This window comes from Mercenaria mercenaria, chromosome 2, assembly GCF_021730395.1.
Source record: "Mercenaria mercenaria strain notata chromosome 2, MADL_Memer_1, whole genome shotgun sequence".
NCBI classification, from domain to species: Eukaryota; Metazoa; Mollusca; class Bivalvia; order Venerida; family Veneridae; genus Mercenaria; species Mercenaria mercenaria.
In genome coordinates, this window is record NC_069362.1 from 65,882,698 (window position 1) to 65,901,774 (window position 19,077).

At 34.6% G+C, this 19,077-nt stretch overlaps 3 protein-coding genes across 4 annotated transcripts in view; all 3 read left to right on the plus strand.

Moving 5' to 3' along the window:
* Positions 1-15,527, plus strand: part of LOC128555197 (uncharacterized) — a 43,729-nt gene extending 28,202 nt beyond the window's left edge. Inside the window, exons 9-11 of one of the 2 annotated variants that reach the window (XR_008369864.1) lie at positions 9,361-9,531; positions 12,008-12,115; positions 12,397-15,527. The gene's annotated coding sequence lies outside the window, so the exon portion shown is untranslated. The remainder of the gene's footprint in view (positions 1-9,360; positions 9,532-12,007; positions 12,116-12,396) is intronic. The other variant, XR_008369865.1, reaches the window with a different exon arrangement.
* LOC128549504 (uncharacterized) lies at positions 1,469-4,740 on the plus strand. The gene is made up of 4 exons (XM_053526239.1): positions 1,469-2,172; positions 2,389-2,557; positions 3,227-3,544; positions 3,790-4,740. The coding sequence occupies exons 1-4, from the start codon at positions 1,469-1,471 to the stop codon at positions 4,738-4,740; spliced, it is 2,142 nt and encodes a 713-aa protein (XP_053382214.1).
* Positions 7,915-14,839, plus strand: LOC128549507 (fatty acid-binding protein 12-like). The gene is made up of 4 exons (XM_053526243.1): positions 7,915-7,999; positions 9,365-9,531; positions 12,008-12,115; positions 14,681-14,839. The coding sequence occupies exons 1-4, from the start codon at positions 7,915-7,917 to the stop codon at positions 14,837-14,839; spliced, it is 519 nt and encodes a 172-aa protein (XP_053382218.1).
* Positions 15,528-19,077: the final 3,550 nt, after the last annotated feature.

Genomic DNA, 19,077 nt, shown 5'->3' on the forward strand with positions numbered 1-19,077 from the left:
AGCAGCTGGGAGCTGCCGAATTGTCAAGTTATGCGAAGATAAAATCATCTATGGCGATGCGATTTCAGGAAAAGCGCTCCACTTCCTCCTATCTGGCTGAGTTAGAAAACCGGAAATACAATAGGGAAAAAGAATCGTTGGCTGAATATGTGGCAGAGGTTAAGAGGTTGGTAATAAAAGGTTACCCCACAGCAAACAACGAGACGAGGGAAACGATAAACCTTCGGCACTTTCTTAAGGGACTTCAGGATTCTCAGGCGGCTTTGTTCATTGGGATGCAGGACCCAAAAACTATCGATCAGGCAAGAGAATTGCTCGACAACTATTCCAGCATCAGAGATGACGTGAGAGGGGTGAGAATTAGGAACATTGACAGGGGCAGGGAACCTTATGTAACAGAAGCAAGACTGCAAGAATTTGGTAGGGATCTGAAATCCAGCATAGGCAAAAAGATTGATCATCTCGCGAACCAGCTGAATGTTAAAAGTAGTAGATCAGCCTCGGATCGTAAAGTAAATCAGCGCCCAAGAAAAGATGTGCAGTGTTTTAGATGCCAGCAGTTTGGTCACTATGCGGACGAGTGTAAGGCAAACCTTCAGGAAGGTAACAAGTCGGAAAACTAGCTTCGACCAAGCCTAACGGCCCAGACTTGGTCAATAACAGTGAAGTTGAATTTAAGACTATTAAGTGTAGGAGTGCTAATACGGATGGTGTTTCCATTATATTGCCTGTAAATATTTTTCAAACTGTGCGCGCGAACTTAGTCATAGATACTGGTGCCTGTACTACAATTTTTTCTACTGCATTATATCATAGAATACCAGAGGATGTGCGACCTGAGTTGTGTAAAGTTGACCCTTCAATACGTCTTGAAGTTGCGGATGATGGTTTATTAGCCATAGATGGACAATGTGAATTTTCATTTAGTGCATCAGGTCAAACTTTTAATTACACTGTATTAATTGCACCTATTCATGAAGATGGACTAATTGGATTAGACTTCTTGTATGAAAATGATTACCAACTTAGTGCTAAAAAGGGATTAAAATTGAATGGGAAAATGTGTAGAACTCTAGTTGAAAAAGTTCCCTTGAGGGCAGTCAGAGTGACCACAAGGTCAAGAGTAACAATTCCAGCGAATTCAGAAACAATAATACCTGGGGAAGCTATAAATTACGGTGCAATTAATTCATCATTGTGCATCATTTACCCTACAGAGAATAAACAACCAGCTAACAATGTTTTGATGGGAAGTGTGCTCATTGCTCCAAAGAGAATTCAGGGTGATTCAATTCCCATTAGACTAGTTAACACCTCTAACCGAAAAGTGAAATTATCAAAGGGGTCATTATTGGGATATTTACATGAAACTAAACAGGAGGATTTATTGAGAGAAAATGTTGATTTAAATGAATGTGAAATATTGGACAATAATATCAAAACAAGTGAAAATAACATTAAACATGACATGACTAAATGGAGTAGTGGGTTAAAGGACCTGTACCATAGATCCTCTGAAAATCTCAATGAGTCACAAAAAGAAGCATTGAAGTGTCTATTGGAGAAACATAAAGATGCTTTTTCCAGTTCCTCCACAGATTTAGGGCGTACTTCATTAGTGCGACATACGATTGAAGTACCAGAAAATGTTCGACCTGTAAAAATACCACCTAGACGGGTGCCAAAAGCGTTCGAAGGCCAAGAAGAAAAAATTATTCAACAACAACTTGAAATGGGAATAATTGAAGAAAGTAAGAGTCCATGGTCTGCACCTTTATGCTTTGTAAGGAAAAAGGACCCACAGGCAGGAGTGCGTGTCGTTGTGGATTATAGGGGTTTAAATGATCTAAGTAAAAAATGTGCCTATCCATTGCCGAGAATTGACAGTTGTTTAGAAAGTTTGGGAGGAAATAATTATTACAGTTCATTAGATCTTTTGTCAGGATTTTACCAAATAGAACTGGATGAGAGAGATCGTGAAAAGACTGCATTTGGCACCAGCAGGGGCGGTCTGTATCAATACGTTACTATGCCGCAGGGCCTTACAGGGGCTCCACATACATTTCAGCGGTGTATGGAATTAGTGTTTAAGAACTTACAATGGCGGACAATGATTATTTACATGGATGATATTTGTACTTTTGCCGAAACGTTTGATCAGGCATTGTTTAGGTTAGATGAAATTTTAACCAGATTGGAGGAAAATAACTTGAAATTAAAACTAAGCAAGTGCAATCTACTCCAAAAGCGCATAAATATATTAGGTCACACAATTGACAGTTCTGGAATACGTCCTTCAGAAGAGAAAGTTAAAGCTGTGAAAGAATGGCCTGTGCCGCGGAATTTAACCGAACTCAGAAGTTTTTTAGGTTTTTGTAGTTATTACAGACGTTTTATCAAGGGATTTAGTGCTAGGGCGTCACCACTTAATCGCTTAACAGAGGCCGGTCGAGCGTTTATCTGGGGACCAGAACAGGATAGTGCTTTTATGGACTTAAAAACTGCATTGACAGGCGAAGAAGTGTTAGCATATCCAAAAGAGGAAGGCTTATTCATAGTAGATACTGATAGTAGCAATTTCTCGTGCGGGGGTTGCTTGTCGCAAATGCAATGGTCAGATACAGTTCAGGATTATGTTGAAAAACCAATTATGTTTGCGAGTAAATCATTTGACAAAACACAACGACGTTATTGTGCCACAAGAAGAGAACTGTTGGGCGTAGTGACATTTATAACCCAGTTTAGACACTTTCTGTTGGGTAGAGAATTTTTATTAAGGACTGACTGTTCAAGTTTAAGGTGGTTAATGTCGTTTAAGTCACCTACTGATCAAATGGCGCGCTGGCTAGAGGTTTTGTCACAGTATAACTTTAAAATCGAACATCGTAGTGGGAAAAAGCATATCAATGCTGATAGCCTGTCCAGAATTTCATGTGAACCAGAGGAGTGTCAGTGCTATGATGGGAATACAATACTTGAAAGTTTACCATGTAAGGGGTGTCAGACTTGTTTGAAGAAACACGATTCCTGGTCAGATTTTGCACAATTCAATGACGTTGTTCCATTATTCGATAAAAACTTTAATATTGGGAATCAGAGTAGGCCAGTCATATTACGAGTGAAGGCTCAAAATAGTGGATTTTGGAGCAGTATTTTTGTGTTCATGCAGCTGCAAATCATGAAGTTGATAGGTTGTTTCAATACACTTTTCCATGGATTAAAACAGACTGGGAAGTACTTCCGAAATCGCGTTCAACGACTTCGATTCCATAATAGTCTGGATTTAAATGGTGTACAAAGTGGAAATAGCTTCAACTTTGGTGACGATAACGAGGAGGTGTTGAACGAGGACGTAAATGCTATACTGGATGAACATGTTGCATTATCCGAGGATGCAGCGCAAACATCTAACTTAGGTTGTCTCAAACAGTTTAACACAGTTAATTGTTCACCTGTCAAAATGGCCAAATTACAGAGAGCAGACCCAGATTTAGGAATTGTGATACAGTGGCTTGAAGAAAACAGACGACCCCTGAGAGATAAGGTAGCAGGGAATTCACCAAGTGTGCGGAATTATTGGCTAAATTATGACCTGTTAACTCTGATTGATGGAGTGTTATTTAAAAAGTACATTGTCAGTGCAAAGGACCATCGGCTTTTGTTGATAGTGCCAAGAGTACTATATAAGGAACTTTGATATCTTGTCATGATTCAATTACTGGAGCACATTTAGGAATTTCAAAGACATATTCAAAATTACATCTCAAATATCACTGGTATAAAATGAAGGAATACGTCCAGTTGCATATCAAAAGTTGTGAAAAGTGTGCATTCCGAAAAAGGCCGAAAAACATACCGAGGGCACCATTAACAGAGTACACAGTCGGCAATCCTATGGATCGTATACAAACAGACATAATGGGACCACTTAATGAGACAGAATCCGGAAATCGGTACATTATCGTGGTCATTGACGGATTTACCAAGTGGGCTGAGTGTTATGCAACCAGAGATCAGCTAGCAAGTACCGTTGCTCATAAGATTGTATATGAATTTTTGTCCAGATATGGTATGTGTTTGGACATACATTCTGATCAAGGGACAAATTACCAATCCAAGTTGTTCAGTGAAGTCTGTCGGATTTTGGAAATTAATCAAACTAGGACTAGTGGATATAGGCCAATGGCAAATGGTGGACCAGAGAGATTCAATCAAGTTTTGCAAAATATGATATCTACTTATGTAAACTCCAATCAAACAAACTGGGATGAAAATCTTAATTTAATCACCTCCGCATACAGAGGATGTGTCCACCAGGCGACCGGATTCACGCCAAATTATTTAATGATGGGACGCGAAGCTATTATCCCGGTTGACGTTTCACTTGGCTGCATTTTAGAGAATAAAATAAGTTCAGTGGACTATGCCATTCAACTACAAGAGAAGTTAACAGAGGCGCATCATATAGCACGAACTAATTTGCAAAAGAATGCTGTCAGACAGAAGCGTGATTATGACACCCGGATTTCAAAAACACATTTTAGTAAAGGACAGTTAGTTTTGTGCTTAGAGAAGTCTAGACATAAAGGAATCAGCAAGAAAATTGACCCTAATATTTGGAAGGGGCCTTATGTTATTACAAGGAAGATCACAGACCTTTTGTATGAGATAAGACTTTCCCCAAATGGCAAATCAAGAATAGTGCATCATGACAGATTGAAAACCGTTTCATGGAAATAAAACGACCCATTGGCAATCAAACATGGTGAAGTCTAAGGAAAATAACCATAAATCAAAAATGAAAGGGTTCCAGCAAACTTCCAAACCCTGCCTGGACAGTACCAGTCAACAAGTGAGGAGAAGTTCTAGGAACAGGACCCAATACAGACCATACCAACATGGTGCACAATAGTTATAAATATTAAAAGTGTTAATTGTTTTGGATTAAGTTCATATTCCTTCTGGATTTTAAGTGCTAACTAATATTCGTCCTGGATTATAAGTGTGTACTTATTCATTTCATTATTCTTTGTATGGATTTAATTAGTGGCTGCAATGGTAATAATAATCCCATTCAGCACAAGTGTATTCAAATGGATTAATTATTCTTTGTATGGATTTAATTAGTGGCTGCATTGGTAATAATAATCCCATTCAGCCTTGGTGTATCGAAATGGATTTATTTGTGGGCTTCATTTTCAGATATGAAAATTTGTGCCATTATTAAAATCATATGTTGTATAATTAGATGCTCTTGGCACACAGGACTTAAAACTTTGGTAGAGACGACTACCATAGCCATATAAAATCCAACATTGTGCCTATTCCCTTTTTTTTTCTAATTAATTTAAATAAATTAAAGGCACCAGGACTTACATTAGTAAATGGTAAAGACGACTACCATATCAATGAAACTAATCAAAATTGTGCCTATTTCTATCATCATACTGTGTTAATGTTAAAATAAATAAAGGCACCAGGACTTAGTGTGAGTGAAATAAACATTGTGTGAAAGTGCTTACAAAAATATATTCACCTTATAGATGAACTGAATTCAACACTGGATTTTATTTTACATGTGTTTTACTAGGACAGTTGGCGATTTTTTTTTTACACTTTTAATGTTTCATACATACATTAGTATAATAGTCATTTTACATGTATACTACTTTGAGAAGTATTTAGTCACATAGTTCTTCCGAACTATAATCATGAGTTTTATTAAAACACAAAGTATAGCATGTTTGCTACTATTCATGACACTTAATCATTTATATTGAGGAACAATTTCAGTGATAATATAGTTTAGGTATTCATATTCTTATGTACCTTCTTCATAGTATTTGAGAGCAAGAGTCTGGCTCAGTAGTCACTTATATTTTAATGTTAAAACTTAATTGGGGACAATTAAGAAGCTAAGGGTGGGGGAGTGTTGTAAATTTAGCAGCTAGTCTTATTAAAGTTGATTTATTAATTGATTCTACTGATGTGAAACTTTGACCTCTGCTACTAGAGATGTCATTCACCAGTTACCCTCATAAATTGCTTGGGACTGGATGTGTTATCATTTTATCAGGGTATGTTGTCATCATGTACCATCGTAAACATGTCTGATCTGTTAGAGTTAGAGGTTGCTCCATATTTGGGATGGTACCATCAGTCAACGGTTATCCTCATAAATATTAGGGGTAATCTTTGTCTTTCATCACTATGATACACTCCAAATATGGGAGGGTACCTGCTTTTGTATATAAGCCTAGGTCAGAACTTGGGAGGGGAATTCTTTACTTTTGGCTCGGACTTTGAAAATGACAGATCATAGAAACAAGAAATGAAATATTTACAGTTATAATTATAAGTGACTTTAGACCAGAGGAATGAGAGAAATTATACCTTTGATGACTTATTTCCATCACTAGACAAAATCTCATAATAAACTAACATTGAAAATTGGAATTAAAGTGTATTTTATCAATGGTGTATAACCCTCACCCGAATCTACGTTTTTCAACACCAGGTCAAATCAAAGGAAAAAGTAGTTAACACTTTAGAGGCCACATTTATGACCATATCTTAATGGAACTTGGTCAGAATGTTAATGTTAATGATCTTTAGGTCAAGTTTAAATCTGGGTCAGGTGGGTTAAAAAACTAGGTCACTAGGTCAAATCAAAGGAAAAGCTTGTTAACACTCTTAGAGGCCACATTTATGACTGTATCTTCATGAAACTTAGTCAGAATGTTAAACTTGATGACCTTTAGGTCAAGTTCAAATCTGGGTCATGTCGGTCCAAAAACTAGGTGATGGGGTCAAAAGAATAGCTAGTTAACACTTTAGAGGCCACATTTTTGACCATATCTTAATGAATGTTAATCTTGATGATCTTTAGGTCAATAGGTCAGGTGAAATCTGGGTCAGGTGGGGTCAAAAACTAGGTCACTATGTCAAATCAAAGGAAAATCTTGTTAACACTCTAGGGGCCACAATTATGACTGCATCTTCGTCAAACTTAGTCAGAATGTTAAACTTGATGATCTTTAGGTCAATTTCAAATCTGGGTCATGTCGGGTCAAAAACTAGGTCATGGAGTCAAAAGAATAGCTAGTTATCACTTTAGAGGCCACATTTATGACCATATCTTAATGAATGTTAATCTTGATGATCTTAAGGCCAATAGGTCAGGTGAGCGATACATGGCCTTTTATGGCCCTCTTGTTTTTCTATACATTATTTCTTAAATAGCGTTAACACAAAATATTATTTCTTAAAAAGCGTTAAAAACACCCGTTTTTTTGATAATCCATGCCCTCGAGATTCGGCAGTACATGCGTTATCCCTACATAGTTACGTACAACATTACCGCTACTTTTAATATATATACAAAGTTCTTTCCTATCTCATTATATATATATATTACGAAAACAATTAATAGTCTTATTAAGGACACGTTTTTTCACGAGTTTCTTATATTTCGTTAGGCTCTTAAGAAAATTTGGTGATTTTATAGGATTACATGAATAGCGAAATGATATTATTCAGAACAGTGACCTTTCGAAACTAGTGGAATAAAAACTTCTTGTTTTCAAAGTTAAAACATAAGTACAGGAACATGATAAGTTCACCGTAATAGCGGCGTTTCGTCAGTGCATACGCACTCGTAACATGTCCGCCAGATGATATTCCTTACATTTTATCAGTCATGATGAGAAACGTGCAGCGTCATTTATTGCAGTTAAGTGACACCATAACTGTTCCGCTTATCTGCATTGGTTAAAATATAGAACACGGGTACGTGTTTTATCATAAACTATTGGGAGATGTGACCGTATTATCGTAGTACGGTATTTTCGTGATATAAATGTTAAAATATAGGATAGATGTGTTGAAAGGTTTATAGGGAGTTTGAATCTCGATATGGCAGAGGAAGTAGCTAGGGAGCTAGGTGGTACCTGGGTACTAGAGAGAAGTGAAAATGTTATAGAGTACCTGACAGAGTTGGGTAAGTAGATACTTATACTGACTGTTGGGTAATGCATTTAAATTAAATTAACAAGAAATTCAAAATCAGAAAGAAAATAGAAATGTTTTACAAATTCCAAAGTTGGATGGAGTTTTCCAAATGTGAAATGTTTCAACATTACAATGATTATATGTATACAGGTTAAAATGATGGCTTTTTGTAATAATAGACTACACCAACACTGCCAGGTAAAGAGATTCTGAAAATACTTCAATGTTGCTTAAACAATTTCAACGTTTGCTCAAGACAGTCTGTAACGAAAATCAAATTATATAACGCAAACCAAATAAAGAACGTTACAGGTGATCATCAGACATGCTTCCAGATGCAGTTTCACAAACGGTTTGAATATAAAAAGTATCAAACACAGTTTAGTGCGCAGTTTTTAAAGGTGGTCAATCACATTTAATCAACATTTAATGACATTTTTTACTTTTTGTATATTCTGGTAGAGAATTATTTAAGGAACAAAAAGACCGATTACATAGAGTTAGATTCCTATTTGAAATGTATATTTTATTATTTTTATAAAATTTTGTAATTACTCCTCTTTAATATGAAAGTATATAAAAAGCTGGGTATTTCTTTTTATTTCGATACAATGTCTAGTTTTACATTTGCATTTGATAGACATATCAACTATTGAACAATCTGAACCAAAATGCATGTTTTAAAGCTGTGTGTAGCTTCTGAATTCATTTATTTCCAATCTATCTTGGTTGCGCAACCAAGATAGGCAAAGGGAGGTAATAATAATTTTTCAAACTTGCGTTTCTAATGAATTCAATCTAAATACATAATTTTTAATGCAAATATTTTACAAATATATTACAATATGTCTAATATTTATACATTTCCTTAGGCAAAGTGTGTTTATCAAATTTATACTTATGATAAAATAACTTTATCTTGGTTGGGCAACCAGGATAGGAAAATGAAATTTTAAAAATACCTCCAGTGAAAATCTAATTTGTATTAAGTGTTAAGTGAATATAAATGAGTGTAAATGATCAGATGCTAAAGTTTCGAACAAATCCGTTACATGGCCGAAATCTGATTATCCACCTTTAAAAGTAGTTATTGAAAAATATATCCATGTTCGTTTAGTTTTACAAATTTTGTTGTAGGCTTCGCGGTTTATATGAATCCTCTTACCTATACGTATTGGTCCAATTTTTTTTCTGAACTTCTAAATGACAGAATCATTAATTTAACACACACTAAATGATTTTACAGGCCTCTACGATCATATTAAAAAGTGGCTTTCTTATCGATATGGTGGGGAAAGACGGTTTATTGTCGTTAAGTTATATGAAAATGTTGAAGTGTCCTTTCTTTAGACAGGAGTTGGAGCTTGTGAACGCAAGTCATTCGCAGACGACACCGCAACACAAACAATTGACGTTACCGATGACGTCATACATCTTGAGATGAAATACGGCAAGAGGCACATCAAGATGGATTTCAAATTAGGAGAAGAATTTATAATCAACGCTGGAAAACCTAGCAAGGTAAATGTTTTATGTAGTCTAGAAACAATCAAATCTAAGAAGGTCATTTGCTTTTTAAATTCGACATTCCTGCCTGAAGATGTATATTTAAAGCATCTTCACAATGGACAATGGACACCTTAATTTCTTCACATGAACTAAATGAAAATCATTCTGGTTATACAATACATATATGCAGAACACTGTTAGATGAACAACATATTTTATGTGTTAAAATTCAGTGTTCTATTTCAGTATAGAGCTACTACTGTACGTTGCAATTTATGAATTATACCCTCTTTTACTTAGAATTATTTCAGGTTAAAATTTTGATGCACTTTCACATCAAAGAATTGACTTGATTCAAACTTAAAATAGTTGTTCGGCATCATCACCAACATCACATGAAACAAGGGCCATAACTCTGACACCAATACTCAAGTTAATTTAAAGTTTAGATGCACTTTCATTCTATCTCTGTTACTGTTAAATGGATTTGACTTCAAACTTTAGTTTTTCCACATCAACACCCACATCATACGACGTAAGAGCCATAACTTTCTAACCTATATACACTTTTCACTTTATACAGCATCGAAAGTTGAGAGCGCTCTTGTAGTTTTGAATACCAAAGTCGACCGAACTGAGTATTAAGATTCGGTCGACTTGTGGTAGTCACTACGAAAGTCGTGACGTTTGACAAAACGCGTTCTGAGACTGCACTGCCAAAAATGCATTACATATATAAACATACATACAAAACCTAAAACGGTATAACGGGTTATCTGATGCTAAAATAAAATTAGCAGTGGTTGAACATACAAAGAACGTACTAAATTACCTGAACACGCAATGGTTGCCGCCAACTATTGTGACTACCCTCTGTCCTTATATTTTTCTTCGAAATGCATCCTCAGAGAAAACATCATTTCTACGCAGAATTTTTGTTCAAATGACCAAGAAAGGTTCAACTTCTAAAACATAGGAATCGTTCTATGGAGTTTAAAACCAAATAATTATGTTTTCAGTACATGTATCATTAGATTGTTGGCTGGCGTCTTGACAGGGCGAAAACGCGCGGGCCAAGATGGAATATCTTTGCGCGTCCGTGGATCTAAATTTGTCGTATTTGTATCGTCTAATTACCTTGTTTTTTTGTGTGTTTTATCCCGGCAATTCAACTGCAGTTTGACTATCAAACAAATAAAGAATAAAAGTTCATCCCACGCACAAAATATCGTTATATGTACACAAGGTGAAACGTGGCTTTTCATATTAAGCAAATGCGTGTCTTATATGACCAAGACGGAAGCTAGCTTACAAGTAATTTCTTAGCATACACGTTCTATACAGTATGGTTAGGTGAGGAATTGAGACAGACAATGAATAACCAATGACTCCAACAGCAAAAAGCGAATATCACTGCACAAGTGTGCTTAGCCGATGCTAAACACATGTAGATGTGTTAAAAAGAAATAGTCATATAATAAGACAAAAACTGTATTAATAACACTGATCAGTACATGTTTATACAAAACAACCTTTTAATCCCAAGTTCCTTGACAAATCGTCTGGACCTTTTCGATGCATTTTAGTAAGACCAAAACTCGACCGCATTTTGGTCCGAATGAAGAAGTCCAAATGTGTATAAACTCACAGAAATAACATTTAATTCTTACATAAATATACCAGTTAGAACATAGTTGTAACAGACGGACACATGAAAGCATAAACAATGATCATGACCGGGTAACGCCTTTAATGGGAAGGGCTAGTGGTCGTCGGCTGGAAACCGAAACCCCAGCATGTTCCTATTTTACATGACAAAGCAAAACAAAACGAAACAAACAACAACAACAACCCCCACCCCCTCTCAAAATAAAATCCCCACCGGATAATCCCCCACATATCTTACAGTAGCCACACGAATACAATATGCTCCTGTGATACGCCGCAGTTGTTTCAATGATATGCAAACCTATGACACCTTTGGGGCATTTTTTTGTTATATCTTAAATATACTGTTTCACTAAAATGCAGTTTGTGTGTCACGAGTATAAAACTCAACCACTATTATCACTGATTCCTCAGTATAGTACAAAGAAAAACATATAAATATAAAACAGTAAAATCATGTCACAAACGTAACAAAGCTAATAATCGTCATAGAACTGTAAATGTTTGTACTTATTGACTTTGAAGAAGCCAGAGCGCCGAGGTGACAAGGTAATACACATACTTTCAAAAGCTATAAAACTTGCACAGATTTTCTTAGGTCAAGCTGATATGATCTGAAAGAGGGTATCATGATTGCTACTATTAAGGCACTAGGATATGTCTGTTGATCTAGGATAGAATATGAAATTAGTCTTGAGATTTCATTTATTCATAACCATGTTTGAAATTATTGAAACAGTCCTACATAGTAGAAACAATTATAAAACTACACTGTATTCATTAAATCATATAGAAACTTCACCACTATTCTATTTTTTAGGCGAGAGCGTCTTGGACTAATGGTGCCCTGGTTATTACAGTCCGGCGTGTTGGCTGTGGAAGACAACAGCAGATAGAAAGAAAACGAAACGGTGACAAACTAATTCAGGTACGCAATTTGTTGCTCAACATCTTAATGTATCGTTAAAACTTTGAATAGCTTCGATCTATCGGCAGATGGCCAATCTAGGTTTCCGATCTGACCTTTACTTAGGATACAGATTTGAATGTAACTATACAGAATATTATTTAGTTGTTGCTTTGAGCTTTTACCAAATGATGGATTTGATGCAGGAAGGTATGAAATTTATGCAGACTTAGTTTTAATATTAAGAGTTTTACAGTTTTTAGCGCCTGCTTGAATTATCAAATTATTGTCCTTTTTTTCAGACGATGACGTCAAATGGCGTTTCTTGCCGGCGGATCATGAAACGTTTGTCTGTTGATAAAACATAACTTCACGCGCATTTATTCTCTGCAGAGAAACATTAAGGACAACTTGCTTACCTTATAATTAATGTATGAATCTACGTGCTTCGTCACATTTTTAGTACATTAACGTTAATACTACAGAAACACTCCTCCCCGTGAAATGGCAGACAAGAACATAATGAATCTTTATTACTTACCGTATTCATGGTATTAAGATGAAGCCGGTTAATTGGATGTTTCAACATCCTGAAACGTATACGTCACTGTAAAATTTTGTTTATACAAAACCTACAGACATGTGGCATGCACTAATGCCTTCTGTTAATTAGTATGTATAGTTTTTCCGAAGTTGTGTAACATCGCTATTCGAGTTAAGTTGTTGTTCTACCTGATCTATTTATATTTAGCTTATCATCATGCATAACTTATATTATGTAAAACTTGTTATTATATATAACTTGTTATTGTACATAACTTGTTATTGTACATAACTTGTTAAAAGCAATTATGCAGAACTTATCATTATGTATAACTTGATATAATGTAAATTGTTGCTATACTGAAACTGAATAATTTGATCAAACGCCTATTTCTATACAATGACATATTCAATGGTTGTACAAAATAATAACAACAATAATAATAATAATAATAATAACTTATTTTTAAACAAACAGTCACGACCGCACCCTGCCCCCTGAGACCATTTAACCCCTATTGCCGAATACCAGTGCTTAAAATAGAAAAAGTGGAAACTCCACAGGTCGCTCAAAGCCTTACATGGTAAGCCCAGACGGGCTGCATATAGAGGTTCATACCCCCTGGTTAATGGTGTCATCACTTATTATTAAAAAAAGAGAAATACTACACACTACCCTACCCATAGAGCCTGTACCAGCAAGTACATTTAATTTAACAAACATTGAAAATATAAATGTTGAAATGTAAAAACTTTTGCAAAAATTTAAAAACTATCACCTGCTGTTATCGCATATAAAACAATTTTAAAACAATGCCATGAAGTATCTGAAATTCAGTGTCAGTGCTATATATAACTTGTATTATATAGATCTATAACTTGTTATCATATAGATCAGTAACTTGTTATTATATATTTTATAATTATTACCTTTTAGTGAGGTCGATATGGCGATTTATCGACATCAAAAGAAAGTTATATCGACCGAGGGCGAAATGACCAACAAGATTCATACTAACCGAGCCATTAAGGAAATAATTGTTTTATTATTAACTTCAACAACTTGAGAAGAGAAAAAATAATATCAAAACATATGCATCGTTTAGTCATTTTTTCGAGTTATGTTGGCTTATATTGTGTACGACTTCACACTGTTGCGTGTAAATTTCGCTCGGTCTACAAGTCAGCACGACTTTTTATCAGTAATCATTTGACTGTTTTAGATCAATAGTAAGGACTTTAAATAGAGATTAAGTAATAAAACCTGTTATCATGTTTAACTTGTTGTTATGCATAACTTGTAATAGTACTCTGACCAAGTCTGCTCTGTACTCAGATTTTCCGTAATACATTTCGAAGGAATGAAATAAAACTTTCGCCGAATATATCCTGTATCTTATAAAACAAAGGTAAGAAAACATTTGTTAGAACATAAAATTTTGAAAAATATATAACACTTCTGCATGTGCGTTTTAAGGCTGAAAATTAAGTCCATCTATATAGTCTTAAGTTTATTTTTCTAACTGTCAACTGTACCGAGCGTCATTTATTATTATACTGTATATATATATTTTTTCTTAAGCTATCTGCCTTGATGATTGGTATGAAACTTGTAATTTTCTCAAGCTACCTTGCTTCTTATTAGATTGACCAATGATTTATTAATGATTATTTAAAACATGAATTAACTAAACAATCAAGCAGATAATCAACTCAATGTGTGGTCCGTATAAAACAACTACCTTATACCAGCTATATTTCCAACTAAATTCTCTTTCAACAACTTATCACAAACAACTCTACCTAGGAGGAGTAAATGGATCTGAGACCCCGGCAAATATGTGTATATGCCGCAAGCATGAGATACTAACCTTTCCACAATTAACCTAGGTCCAAACCTTTAATCTGTTTAAAACCAAATGACTATATAACCTAAAACTGCTGCCTCAGAAGTGAATCCTAACAGTGTTTCTTCCCAAACCTGTGTTTCAAACCTTGTCTCAAACACTACTTGAAAAATGGAATGCCTTTTTCTGCTTGCAGATGGCATTAGACTTCACAGCGGGTTCTCTAGTTACATACATGAAAATAAAAAGTACCAGTTTGAACACTGATGCCAATTGTCACTCCGAGAAACTGTCTGAAGACAAGCCATTGCCAAATACAGGTCCAGCCACATGTATACCCGTGAAATTTTTATAATGATATAACATAGGATATGATGATGGTAAGTGTGAAAAAGGTTTCCCTCATAAGGAGAACAAACATGAAAATATCTGGTTGCCTTTAATCTTCATAGAGAAATAAGCCTTGATCCCTATTGATCTTTGGTGACAATAGCTAATGTCAAGGTCGCAGGGACTTTAAATTTTTAAAGTGGTTTCTCCTCAATACCCTTAGACTCATTTGACCTAGAACCTTCGACCTTCATAGACCTTCTAGTTTCACTTGAAAATTTCTAAAAACCTAAATTAAATTTCTTGTGCAACATATCAAAAAGCTGACGGGCATATTTATTTACAAATGATATGGTCAAAGTTATTTTATTGCTTTAAATATATTGTACGTTACAGTTTCTGAAAGGTAATCAGCTTACCACTTGCTTCGTTCGTAGGTGTCTTATGCATTGAGCAATTTGTTTTATACGTAGGAGGAAACAGTGCCCGTGTGTTATGCTTAAAATGTATTTTGCACAATTCATATGATAGACATGTTATTTCGTTCGTTATTACTTTTAACTTCCCTGTTGGTCAAAATAATATGTTTCTTGTCAAGGAAAGAATGTTATCATGCATGCATTCATACTGTTGAATGTACAATGTTTATGATCTTTGTTATCTTATGAATAGGTGTTTACGTTTCATGTTTGTTTAATATATATTTTAATGAACATGGCTATTTGTGCTTTAGTAAAGTAAAACATGGTTTTTAAAATATTGCTTGTCAAATAATGTTTAGGAAAATAAATCTGTCACAACAGAACCTATTTCAGTACTTCAGTATCAATGCCCAGTCTTTAATGTGGTAGTAATTTACTCTCATCACATTTATGCAGTAATTAGCTGCTTCTCTTAATGTCAATAAGTCTTCATCAGTCTGGCTTTGCTCTTTCCTCTTAATTTAGCGTCAGAAATGTGGTCTCTGTTATCAAGTAATTGTATAATTGTTTGTTCCCCGAAAGTATTTTAATCCGGTTCTTCAAAACAACTTGCATTCTTCACTATACCTCATATTAGCCAAGTTGTCGAATAACGGAAAAATCTACATTATTTAAAGAAAACTTTACTTGGCAAACAAATTAAAGGATATGTATTCATCTACTTTGTCACATTCTTCATTTAAAGACTGTATAAACAGTGTGTACTCTTTTAAAACCTCATCGTTCCATGGAACTGCACTATGTATATCATTGAAGGTTCCACGTACAACGCCGTATGAATACATCTGTTGGTGTCTCTAAATCATATTTTGGTACTGGTAGCATGTGTAAATGTTGAGGTCTGCTCAACCCGTAGCTAGAGGGCGCGGACGGTAGCATGCATTTCTACTGCCGTCCATGAACAGGCTCAATCAAACCGAGCCTGCATCATTGTCATTTATATTGGGCGACCTTTGGTTTTCCACTTTTTCTGTTTCATCCTCCAGATCTCACAATTTCCCCAATCAGATATGTCTTTACAACCTTTACGAAGGGGGTTTCTTTTGGAAATGGGTCACTTTTGTAAGTGGGTTCCTTTTTGAAACATGTAGTATTTTAATATTTTCTGAATCAACAGTATTTTTTTCTGCTTTGTTCTCTGCATATTTCTGTTTACTTTTTTTGCGGTTTTGGTCGTTATGGTACTACATTTATTTTAATCATTTGGGTTGTTGTTTAAAGAGTTAATATCCGCATTATATGATTAACAACAAACATCGTATATATGAAAATAGATTTACCGCTCGCATACACTAAACTGACTCAACATCGCATGCGCAATATAGATGTATTACGTACGACGTACAAAGCATCATGGGAAGGTTATCAAATACTGTTACATCTTTTCTCTTTTACGGAAAAGAAGATAATACTGAACTGAATAGTACGGTGCCCCTAAAGTGACATGTTACACACATTTTTTCCAATTAGGTAATGTGAGACTATTTTTTATTTCGTTTAAACGAAATGATTTCGTTTAAACGAAATAATCATTTCGTTTAAACGAAATAACGAAATAAAAAATAGTCTCACATTACCTAATTGAAAAAAAAGTGTGTAACATGTCACTTTAGGGGCACCGTAGAATAGCTTAATTAAATAAGTATTTATGATTAAAGGCATTACTTGTTTCTTTGCTAAACGAATTCTAAATTAATACGTATTTACAAAGTCAGTAACAATCTCACTTGCATACCATGTTTAAAGAGTTAATCTCCGCATTATATGATTGACAACAAACATCATATATATGAAAATAGATTTACTCAAGCCGCTCGCATACACTAAACTGACTCAGCATCGCATGCGCAATATAGATGTATTACGTACGACATACAAAGCATCATGGGAAGGTTATCAAATACTGTTACAGTTGTGTTCAACAAAATGACATATAATGGCCTTAAACTCGTCCGTCGATTCAAACAGATTGCTATATACAAACATAAACACGTTGAATCTGCAACGAAAAAAATATCCGAATATAGTATTTTTAGTAGGGCCGGGCTTTCTGCCAGATATTGAGAGTAACACTTTAGTGACAAATTTTAAAAGATACCTTTAGCTGTTTTGTGAGATGTAATTCATGTAATATCAACTGCTACTACAGAATTCTACAAAATATTTTGGCCAGAACTAAAGAAACATTTTATTCAGTCTATCAATTATTCTTATAACTTAGGTCACTTAACTACAAAAAACAAGGAATTATAAATCTGACACCAAAGAAAGATAAAGATCTGTCATCTCTTAACAACTGGAGACCTATTTCTCTTTTAAACATTCACTATACAATTGCAACTAAAACAATAGCAAATAGAATAAAAAAATATACTGTCTGATATAATAGATTAAACGCAAACTGGTTTCACTAAAGGGAGATATATTGGAGAAAATATAAGATTAATTTATGATATAATTGATTTTTTAAATAGAAATAACAAACCTGGCCTACTTTTCTTCGCCGATTTTGAAAAAGCATTGGACAGTCTAGATCACGATTTTCTTATGAAAACTCTTGAATTCTTTTATTTCGGAACTTCTTTAAGACAGTGGGTGACTACTTTTTATAACGATATGCATGGCTGTGTTTCAAATAATGGACATCTGTCTGAATATTTCCGTATAAGTCGTGGCGTAACACAAGGCTGCCCTCTCTCTCCCTATCTCTTTATCATAGCGATAGAAATTCTCTCTCTAAAAGTAAAACATGAGCCCCATATAAAAGGTGTAATCTTAACAAACCATGAGATTAAAGAATCACTTTTTGCTGACAATGCAACATTCATCTTAGATGGGTCAGAAAAATCTTTTAACTGTTTGCTAAGCAAAATCGAGGAATTTAGTCAATTTTCCGGATTAAAACTAAATACAACAAAGTCAACTATTTTACGAATCGGGTCCCTAAACACACAGACAAAATATTTTGCAAGATGAAATCATTTAATTAAACATCTGACAAAGCCACAACGCTAGGAATTGTATTTATAAATCAAAAGAATAGAGTGGAGTTGAATTTGAATAATAAATTAGAACAGTTATATCTCTGCTGGCAAAAACACAAACTAACTTTACTTGGAAAAATTACTGTAATAAAGACCTTCGCTTTACCTAAAATAATATACCCTTTGACGGTCCTTGAAAATCCTCCAGAACATATACTGACAAATATAACAAAACGTATGTACTCTTTTCTGTGGGATAATAAACCAGAAAAAAGAATATGTAGAAGGCGGACTTAACATGATAGATATAAAAGCATATATAAGCTCAATAAAAGCAAGTTGGGTAAAGCGCATAACAAATATTGAAAATAAAAGCTTCTGGAAAGATATATACAAAAAAGAAATACAAAAATTTGGCGGTAACTTGTTATTTGAAGCAAACATCTTTGAAAACGATATAAAAGGAAAAATAAAAAATACATTTCTAAAAGACGTACTTATAAGTTGGGCACGTATAAACTTCAACTCAAATGTAGGAAGTGTGTCAAATGAAATCATATGGAACAACTCTTTTACCAAAAATGAAAATAAAACCATGTACTATAATGAATAGTTTACAGCCGGAGTTAAAAACATTAAAAATATATACGACTTTAGGAAAAATCAGTTTTTGCCATTTGTAACAGCTCAAAATAGGTTTAATCTAAACAATTCAGAATTTCTTAATTATCATACGATCGTCTCTAATATTCCAAGTGAATGGAAGGAAAAGCTAAAAAATGAAAATCAATATGATG

Excerpts from the sequence above, each read along its gene's own strand:
- LOC128549504 (XM_053526239.1), top strand. The coding sequence starts at position 1,469 with ATGACTAAATGGAGTAGTGGGTTAAAGGACCTGTACCATAGATCCTCT. Across the intron at positions 2,173-2,388 it reads TTTGATCAGGCATTGTTTAG|ACGTTTTATCAAGGGATTTA; the intron begins GTTAGATGAAAT and ends TAGTTATTACAG. Across the intron at positions 2,558-3,226 it reads AAGAGGAAGGCTTATTCATA|ACTGGGAAGTACTTCCGAAA; the intron begins GTAGATACTGAT and ends GGATTAAAACAG.
- LOC128549507 (XM_053526243.1), top strand. The coding sequence starts at position 7,915 with ATGGCAGAGGAAGTAGCTAGGGAGCTAGGTGGTACCTGGGTACTAGAG. Across the intron at positions 8,000-9,364 it reads AGAGTACCTGACAGAGTTGG|GAGTTGGAGCTTGTGAACGC; the intron begins GTAAGTAGATAC and ends TTCTTTAGACAG. Across the intron at positions 9,532-12,007 it reads ACGCTGGAAAACCTAGCAAG|GCGAGAGCGTCTTGGACTAA; the intron begins GTAAATGTTTTA and ends TCTATTTTTTAG.